The sequence below is a fragment of the Penaeus monodon genome, chromosome 26, assembly GCF_015228065.2.
Source record: "Penaeus monodon isolate SGIC_2016 chromosome 26, NSTDA_Pmon_1, whole genome shotgun sequence".
In the NCBI taxonomy this organism is placed as follows: Eukaryota; Metazoa; Arthropoda; class Malacostraca; order Decapoda; family Penaeidae; genus Penaeus; species Penaeus monodon.
In genome coordinates, this window is record NC_051411.1 from 29,583,232 (window position 1) to 29,593,231 (window position 10,000).

Consider the following 10,000-nt stretch of genomic DNA (forward strand, 5'->3'; position numbering starts at 1 on the left):
ATAAACGTAGACAGGCGAATAGAGACAGGGATAAGGATATAAACAAACAGAAAATAAAAGAGAGGGACAGGAGACAGGAGAGAGAGAGTGACAAACGCGGATATACAGGAACAGAAACGATAAACAAAGACGAAAATAGACATAGAGAAATAGGAGTCGGAAACACAGAGAGAGAAACAGACAAAATAAAAAAAAATAATAATAATAAACGGAGAGACAGAAACACAAAAAGCTAATTTGGATATAACAATTTAAAAAGGCAAAAAGAAACAGAGAGAGAAGGAAATATAGAATAATAAACAGAAAAAAACGAAAAGATAGAAGATGAAACGCACAATGACGAGAAAAAGCATAAACAGACAAGAAAGAAGAGAATGCAAGGAAAAGGGACAAAGAAAGAGAGAAATAAACAAACGGAAATCAACAAAAGGACAAAGAACGAAAAACTGAGAACACACACAGTCACACATAGAAGGGGAAAAAGAGAAAAAGAACACACAGAGAAGGGGGGGAAAAGGAAAATAAAAACAAGAAGAAAAAAAATCCCACAACACATAATCCTTCAATGCAGAGGAATGTCACACTCACCCCCCCTAATCCCCTCGCCCCCCCCTCGACCTCCCGCCCCTTCGACCCGTCCCCTCGACCTCCCCCCCATCGCCCTCCCGCTCCCTCGCCCCGCCCCCATCCGCCCCCGTCGACCAGCCCCCTCGCCCCGCCCCCTCCACCCGCCCCCTCGACCCGCTCCCTCAACCCGCCCCGCCCCCTCCATCCGCCCCCTCGCCCCGCCCCCTCAACCCGCTCCCTCAACCCGCCCCCACGACCCACCCTCTCGCCCCGCCCCTTCGACCTCGCCCCCTCCCCCCCCCCCCGCCCCCCACGCCCCGCCCCCCTCGACCACCTCACTCGTCCCCTCGACCTCCCCCCCATCGCCCTCCCGCCCCCTCGATCTCCCCCGATCAACCCGCCCCCTCAACCTCCCCCCCACGCCCTCCCGCCCCCTCGCCCCGTCCCCTCGACCTCCCCCCCCCCCTCGCCCTCCCGCCCCCTCGCCCACCTCACCTTTTGCCATTCCTCTCAGAGGCCGAGAGATGCGCCACTCTCAGGGGTTTGGGCGGCACCGTTGAACCTCCCATGAACGCGGGCGGGATGGGCGGCTGACCGTTGATGATGGGCGTGCTCCGGCCGTCCTCGTGGGATTTCACGGGCGATGGGCTCGAGGAGCACTCCAGGTCGATGAGCTCGTCCTCCAGCTGAAAGGGAGTGAGGATGAGGCGTGAGGATTGGGGTGTGAGGATGAGGCGTGAGGATGAGGTGTGAGGATGAGATGTGAGGATGAGGTGTGAGGATTGGGGTGTGAGGATGAGGCGTGAGGATGAGGTGTGAGGATGAGGCGTGAGGATGAGGTGTGAGGATGAGGTGTGAGGATGAGGTGTGAGGATGAGGTGTGAGGATGAGGTATGAGGATGAGGTATGAGGATTGAGGTTGAGGATGAGGTTGAGGATGAGGTTGAGGATGAGGTTGTGAGGATGAGGTGATGAGAAGGTTAGATAGATAAGGATGATGAGGATAGGTGAGGATGAGGATGAGAAGAGGTGAGTGGATTGATAAAAGGCGAGGAAGTGTGACAAAAATAGTGACACTGAAGGTATATACGTAATGTTATTCTACTGTAAATCAGTAAACAATAACATCATATAACACTTAAAGACAAAAAATAATAATAATAATAATAAATTAAAAAAGGCCATATAAAGGGATGATGAAGGCATGCACGTAACCTTGTTCTTTTCATGATCTAATAACAATAACAGTAATTACAAAGAAAGAAAATCGTAAAATACTGCAAATACACAAACAAACAAAAATGAACAAATAAATGAATGAATGGCTGACCGACAAACTAAGCGAATCAATACAAAAACAAACATACTCCGCAACACACACATAAATAAATAAGCATACAAATAAACAAACTTCTTGAAATTAGAAAAAAAAGAAAAAAAAGATGTCTTAGTGCCTTTGAATATGCCGTCAGGGCAACTACTGGCACCACTAACGCAGGAGGCCCTAGAAAAGAGGCAGTGGCACTGTCAGTACATAAAAGGGATGGCACTGATGGCCCGAGACCTCATCATCTTTGGCGCGGTGCTTCGTCTTTGAGAAATTTCCTGATAATGAGAATACGCCCTGATAATGGGGTGGGGAAGAGGCGGAACGAGGGAGGAAATAGTGCTGAGGGGGAGGGAGAGGGAGAGGGAGAGGGAGGGGGAGAGGGAGAGGGAGGGGGAGGGGGAGGGGGAGAGGGAGAGGGAGAGGGAGGGGAGAGGGAGGGGGAGAGGTGAGGGGAATGGGGTAGGAGAGGGAGGGGGATGGGGAGAGGGAGGGGAGACGGAGAGGGAGAGGGAGGGGAGAGGAAGGGGGAGAGGGAGATGGAGATGGAGAGGGAGGGTGGGAGGGGAAAGGGAGAGGAAGAGGGAGGGGGGAGGGAGTGGGAGGGGGAGGGAGGGGGAGAGGGAAAGGGAGGGGGAGAGAGAGGGGAGAAAGAGGGGAGGGGGAGGGGAAGAGGAAGTTGGGGGTGGGGAGAAAGGAGGGGGATAGATGGGGGAATGAGGTAGGTGAATGAGAGAGAGAAAGAGAAAGAGTGGGAGGGGGGGAGAGAGTGAGAAATAAGGGGGGGAAGAGAGAAAGAGAGAGAGAAAGAGAGAGAGAGAGAGAGAGAGAGAGAGAGAGAGAGAGAGAGAGGGGAAGAGAGAGAGAAAAGAGAAAAGGAAGAGAGGACACAGAGAGAGAAACAGAAGAGAAGAGAGGAAAAGAGAAGACACCCAGAGGGAGAAAGATAAAAAAAAAAAAAAAAAAGTTGTAAGAGGAATAAGAAATAAAAGAAAGGAAATAAGGAGACAAAGAACATAAACACTTTTTTTTCAACTGAATATTCAAATTTCTCCCATATTTCTGCAACTCTCATTATCATTATCATAACAATGGACACACCCAAAAAGAAAAAAATCTCGATTTCTCATTCTCTGATAGGCCTATAACAGTTTCTTCCCCGTGACAAGTTCTTGATATCGAAAGAATTACATTAAAATGCAAATTCGGTATTTTGGGGTGGCTAGAAAGGTAATCATAATTAAGATGAAAAGTGCTGAACATTTTGAACATTTTCACCACCGGGTATTTTCCTTTTTGTACTAAATTTCGAGGGTCTTCTTACTTTATTTTATTAAGCAAGGGAACGTAGCGTAAATTTTCGAAATTATCACTTTTTTATTACTATTTATTCGTCCTCTCTTTTTTGTTATTTCTTTCTTTCTTTCTTTTTCTTTCTGTCGTACTCTCATAATTTATTTATTCATTGCTTTATCAATTTCTTTTACCAGCAATGTACATATATCGTATTACTTACAAAAAAAATGATACAATAATGGAAGATTGTAGTAATAAAAAGCATGCTTAACATCATAATATCTGCGATAAATGTAATGATAATGGATAATTAAAAAAAGAAAAAAAATAATGATGATGATTACGATGAGGACAACAACAATAAACAACAACAACAAAAGCATCAACAAAAACTCCTAACGATAAAAAAAATTAAGGAAATCAGAGAATAAAACACACGCATACACATACGCACAAACGAACACCCCCACACCCCCACATATACCCCCCACACACATACCCCCCCTCACACACACGCACATACCCACCCCCCACCCCACCCCTCCCACACACACACACACACATACCCTCCCCCAACACACACACACATCTCCCCCCCCCCCACGCACACACACGCACACGCACGCACAGCCCACTCACCGACAGCGGCCCTTCGTTCTCCGAGAACTTGAGTTCGTCCTGCGTTGTGCACCCTTCCTCCGTCGTGTCTGGGAGGGTTGAGAGTCCAGAGTCTGCCGGATAGTATTTTTGTATTCTTTTTTACGATTTTTTTCACAGGTTATTATAAGTGATTGGATGTGTACGAAAGGTGATTAATCGGTAGGTCAGATGAGATGGAGAGATGGTTGAATAGTTGAATGGATGGATGGACGGATGGATGAATAAACGGGTGTATAAGACAATAGGTAGAGAGAGAGATAAAAAAATCGTGTTTATTTTTTATTATGATAATCGGAATTTTGATATATGATCCGTTTCCCCAAAAGCTGGTTATTGTCTAGTTCTTAAAACTCGAGCTATCATGTCATTAACCATCAACCAAGTAAAAGGAAAAATAATCAGTCAAAGAAAAACAATTTATTAGTCTGAGGAAATTAACTAAAATATGCTTACCAAGAAAAGATAAGATTAGTAAGAGTGATTTCACGGCAGCAACATTTTACGTTATCACTTAAGAGCGTCGGATTATAGAACGTGATAATACTGAGCAGTTTTTCTTTTCTTTTTTTTTTAATGATATTCATATGCATGTTATGTCTATCTTTTCTGCTATTTTTCTTCTTCTACGTCTGATTTTTCTCTCATATCCTTCATCTCATCCTACTCTTCCTCCTTTTTCTCCTTCTCCTCCTTCAGTTCCACCTCTTTTTCCTCCTTCTTCATCATTTTCTCGTTATTATTATTATTATTATTATCATTATTATTATTATTATTATCTTTATTATTATTATCTCTTATTATTTATTATCATTATTCTCCTATTCTCCCTCCTCCCTTTCTCCTTCTTCTTTCTCCTCTCCTCCTTCTTCTTCTTTCTCTTCCTCTCCTTCTCCTCCTCTCTTCTTCCTCTCCCCTCTCCTCTTCCCTACCCTCCTCTCTTCTCCTTCTTCCTCCTCCTCCTCCTCTCCCTCTCTCCTCTTCTTCTCTCTTTCCTCTTCTTCTTCTCCCCTCCTCTCCTCCTCCTCCTCCTCCTACTCCTCCTCTTCTTCCTCCTTCTTTCTCTTGAGAAGATATGAGACGAATTAAATTACGTAACAGAGAGGAGGAAACACAAACCAAAAAAAGAGGAAGGCAAAAGACAGGAAAATCAGAAAGTGAGAGACTGAGAGAAAGGCAGGGCGAGTGAATGAGTGAATGAGAAACTGGCCAGAAATGATGAGAGATATATCCGCTATACAAATCAGAAAAATGCTGAAAAAAAACTAGTAAGAGGATGATGATACTTATGATGATGATGATAATGATGATGATGATGATGATGATGATAATGATGATAATAATAATGATAATAGTAATGGTAATGGTAATAATAATGATAATAATGATAATAGTAACAATCATCATAACAATGACATTATATTACAACTAATAATAATAATGATAATAATAATGAAAAACGATAAGAATGATGACGATAATAATAACTATAAAAATGATAAAATAATAATGTTATTATTAATAATACTAATAATAATATCAACAATATTACTACTACAACTATTACTACTACTACTACTACTGCTACTACTACTACTACTACTACTTAACTACTACTACTAATAATACTGCTATACTATATATACTACAACTAATAATATACAATAATAATAATAATAATAATAATAATAATAATAATAATAATAATAATAATAATAATAATAATAATAATAATAATAATAATAATAATAATAATAATAATAATAATAAATAATAATAAAAAAAATAATGATAATAATAATAATGGTGATAATAATAATAATAATAATAATAATAATAATAATAATAATAATAATAATGGAAATAATAGCGACGGAACTAGCAATAATAATAACAGCAATGATAATAACAATAACAATGATGATAATGATAATATCAAAGATGATAATAAAATACACAACAACAACAACAATAACAATAACTCCAAAGTGAGGCTGTGCAGCAGTCCGTCAGCTAAAATCCAGAGAACAAAAAAAAAAAATTCTTTTGAAATGTCCCTGGGCGTTTTTTCAAATTGTCTCGGATTCTCTGCCGAGTTTAGGTCAGATTGCGTGTGATTTTGACCTTTTTTTCTTTCTTTTTTTATTCAGTTTTATTTATCCAGCACAAGAATTTTCTGTTATATACAAAAAAAATGTTGTACCAGGGGAGGAGATAGCAACATGAATATATAGATATATAGGTAAATAGAGATAGCTAGATAGATAGATAGATAGACCGACAGACAGACAAACAGACAGACATATAGAGAGAACTAAAAAGAGAAGGTAAGAGAGAGACAGAGAGAGAGAGAGGGAGTGAGTGAGTGAGTGAGGAAGGGAGGGAGGGAGGGAGAGAGAGAAAGAAATAAAGAAAAAGAGAGAGAAAGAGAGAGAGAATGAGAGACAGAGAGAGAGAGAGAGAGAGAGAGAGAGAGAGAGAGAGAGAGAGAGAGAGAGAGAGAGAGAGAGACCCGGATGGATACATGACACATGAGGAAGTGTTCTTGTCTGATTTGTGGCGCAGTGCCTGAAATCCTATCCAAATGAAACTGACACATCAATCACATTTTAATCTAAGGCCAAAGACATCTAACAATATTGGTTCTGCTGTTCATTCTTGATTCTTGTTATTGGCAACTTCCGAAATGGAATGAGGAATAGTTTTCTATATGTCATAATATTGCTTTTATAGATCTTATCTAGTAAAGCTCGTAGCGTTGAAACCATCCATCAGCTGATCCATGTGCTAGATAGACAGTGATAGACATAAAGATAGATGAACAGATAGATATTGATTCTGTGATATGCAACTACACTGTTTTCTGCCTGTAACCACTAGTGAATAAGAATTGAAAAATAGATAGACAAACGAATAAATACATACAGATTGCATAGAGAGTAGAAGGGGCGATCTAATGAAAATATACAAAAGTGTATATAGCTTAAAATTTATTTATATCAATTATACCACTAACGTACTGTAAAGTAGATTTAGAAAGGAAAATATATTCTTAATATTTCCAAAAACAGTTTCATTCATTTTACGCACAGAGGGTGAACGAATTTTAAACGAACACGTGAAAATCTGTTTTTAGAATCGAACTCTTCTTTCTAAAACTCCATATCTGTTGAAAGGACATTGTGGAGTTTGATGAGGGCATGTTAGCTAGGGGACAAATAACAGCAGTTAAAGTTGCTGAATAGCTTGAATTTCATTACAAGAGAGACAGGGGGAAGAACGCAAAATGGACACAGAAAGAGAGGAAGTAAGAGAGGGAGAGGGAAGAGCACATACATCCATATATATAGAGGGGAAGAAGGAAAGAGAGAGATAGGGAGGGGGAATAACACACAAAGATACAAAAAGAGAGAGGGAAAGAGAGACAGAGGTAGTGTGTGTGTGTGTGTGTGTGAGAGAGAGAGAGAACGATACGAGAGGTGTTCTCTTAGTCGAGTAGATACCAACACTTCACGTCGGTTCACCTGGGGAGAGAGAAGAAGAACGAGAGAGAGAGAGAGGAGAGAGAGAGGAGAGAGAGGTGGAGAGAGATGAGAGAGGGAGAGAGAGAGAGAGAGAGAGAGAGAGAGAGAGAGAGAGAAGGAGAAGAACGATACGAGAGGTGTGTCATGCGATACTTTCCAGTAACCCCGAGGGAGAGAGAAAGAAGAGAGAGAGAAGGAGAGGAGAGGAGAGAGAGTGTGAGAGAGATTGAGAGAGGGAAAGAGAGAGAGAGAGAGAGAGAGAGAGAGAGAGAGAGAGGGAAAATACCAGAGGGTGTGCATGGATAAGAGTTACCATAACACGAGTGAGTGCGACGAAAGTCAACAAAAAAGGTGCAGGTACCATCTGAAGTTGAGTGAAAAGTAAAAGCTGTGACGTGATGGAGACAAAGATTGCTTGTAGAGCGAAAAAAACATGGAGAATGGTGAGGAATAGAGAAGTAACTTGATTGACAGTAGAACCAAATGGCAAAGGTGATATAGGTCTAGCATCATTCTAGATGAGAACTGGAAAAAGTTGTGGAAGGAAAAAAAAAAATGAAGTGATGATAAGGCTAAGAGGGGTGAAGGTTGACTGCACTGGAACGAACGAACTAGCAAGGAATGACATAATTCTACATAAGAAGTGGGAAAAGAATGATTGGAGTGAAAAGGAAGAAATTAGAGGATAAGAAGAACGAAGCTTGATCGTGTTAAAAGAATTATTAATGTGGTGGCTTTAATATTAAAGTCCGGGAGAAAATTGGGTAAAGTTATTTCAGCTATGCCATAAAGATGACATATATCATTATCAGAGGATTTATAAAGTGGCGTTAAATGGAAAGATGCAAGAGAAAGTAAAAGGGAAAAAAGTAGCCATGAAGATTATCCGACAGACGCAAGGATGTAGAATATGAACAGACCTTGAGGAGATCGAAGGATGAGGTGAATAGGCAGTAGATGAAGTGTATACAGACTCGGAAACACGAAAAGGACAAAACAAGATCTATTGGACTACAAGGAGCAAAGAACAAGGAAACGATTAACTAAAAAGAAAATAAAAAAAAATAATAATAATAAAATAAGGAACTGTTTTAAGTGATGAGTCAAAAAAAAAATAATAAAACAAAATGAAATAAAAGAACGACAGGGAAACACCAGGAATAACGAGGGAGGATGAAGTGAAATGGGAAAATAATGAGAATTAAAAGCCATAGGGTCGGGCGAAATGCATACTGAAGTGTGGGAGAGTCTGGCCGAAGAGAGAATCAATTTTCTGCGAAACGTAATAAGAAATGCTTATTGTTAGGAGAAATTGCGATATGAATTTGGTGAGACAGATCACTAAAACCTAATTTATAAAGATAAAAGGTGACATCCAAGATTACTGGAATTACAGAGGTGGATCAAAAGATACCACACACGATAGTAATATGAATAATAATAATAATAAAAAAAAAATGGAGGACACAGGGGTTATGGAAAAGCAGTTTGGAGTCACGTAGGAGATGATTGTCAACGCAATTCCTTCCCCGAACAAAGCTGTTGGAAAAGTACGAGGAAAAAAAAAGAAAAAGAAAAAAATGGCACCACGTATTTCAAAATTTGGCAAAGGCTAACTCTAGGTTTCTATAGTGTTTGGAAGCGTATAAGGGAGAAGCAGATTCCTTAAAAATACGTCAGACTAGTGCAAGTTACGTACGAACAAGCATCAACACAAGTAAGATCGAGCTCCAGAGTAACAAAGAGCCTAATTAAAGTCAGTTTACATTGGGCTTCCTCATTTCGTTCCAGTATGTCCGATCTCATAATGGAAATGTTAGGAAGAGAGGCCATCGAACATACCTCTTGGTTACGGGTTCTTTGCAGATAGTATTTTTTGATAATCGGGAGGGAAAAATAAGGAGGGAGAAGAAAAGAAGAGGAGAAGGGGAGAGAGGTTAGTAAAGATAGGGCACACCAACAACAAGAAAATATAGTACACAGTATTTAAAGAACTTGTTGAAGATTATAAAAGTTCAGAATCTCGTACGTGCCAACTGAGGGCATTCTTAAAACTAAAATAAATCACTGAAAATAAGCCGGTTTTAGAATCTGGAAGAAGAATTTTTGCGCCACATATATAAATACAAAGATGAACTGGGTAAATAGATAGGTAAATCAACATGATAAATCGCTCATTCTTGAGTTTTGTGCAAAAGAAAGATAAGATGCAAAAGCTAAGAAAATAATCTTGTACAAAACGCTAGTGAGACTGAGAAAAAGGTATGATGCTTCAAGACTAAATAAGATCAGGATTGGGAGGCTGAGAGAACCAACGAGGGAAAGAAATCCAGGTGAACAAAGATCACCTACAGAAACAGCAGTTATGTGGACAGGGATATAGTGGAGCTGGAAGAGAGAGAGTAAGGAGAAACAGAAGAAGAGTGAGAAACGAGAGGAGAGAGAGAGAGAGAGAGAGAAGAAAGAGATTCAAACACTGAAAAAATAAGAGAGAAGGAAACAGGGGGAGAGAGAAAAAAGAGAGAGTTAGATAGAAAGCGGGGTGGGGCAGAGAGAGAGAGAGAGAGACGGAGACACACACACACATACGCAGAAATAGAGAAAGAGAACGAGAGAGGATAACAGAGGG

The 10,000-nt window shown here is 40.4% G+C and overlaps 1 protein-coding gene across 1 annotated transcript in view; it reads right to left on the reverse strand.

The window, feature by feature from the left end:
• LOC119589651 (ras and EF-hand domain-containing protein-like) overlaps positions 1 to 10,000 on the reverse strand; it is a 42,171-nt gene that overhangs the window by 3,499 nt on the left and 28,672 nt on the right. Inside the window, exons 10-11 of the mRNA XM_037938245.1 lie at positions 3,830 to 3,921; positions 1,063 to 1,253 (exon numbers count right to left, since the gene is read on the reverse strand). Coding sequence (XP_037794173.1) covers positions 1,063 to 1,253; positions 3,830 to 3,921 — 283 coding nt within the window. The remainder of the gene's footprint in view (positions 1 to 1,062; positions 1,254 to 3,829; positions 3,922 to 10,000) is intronic.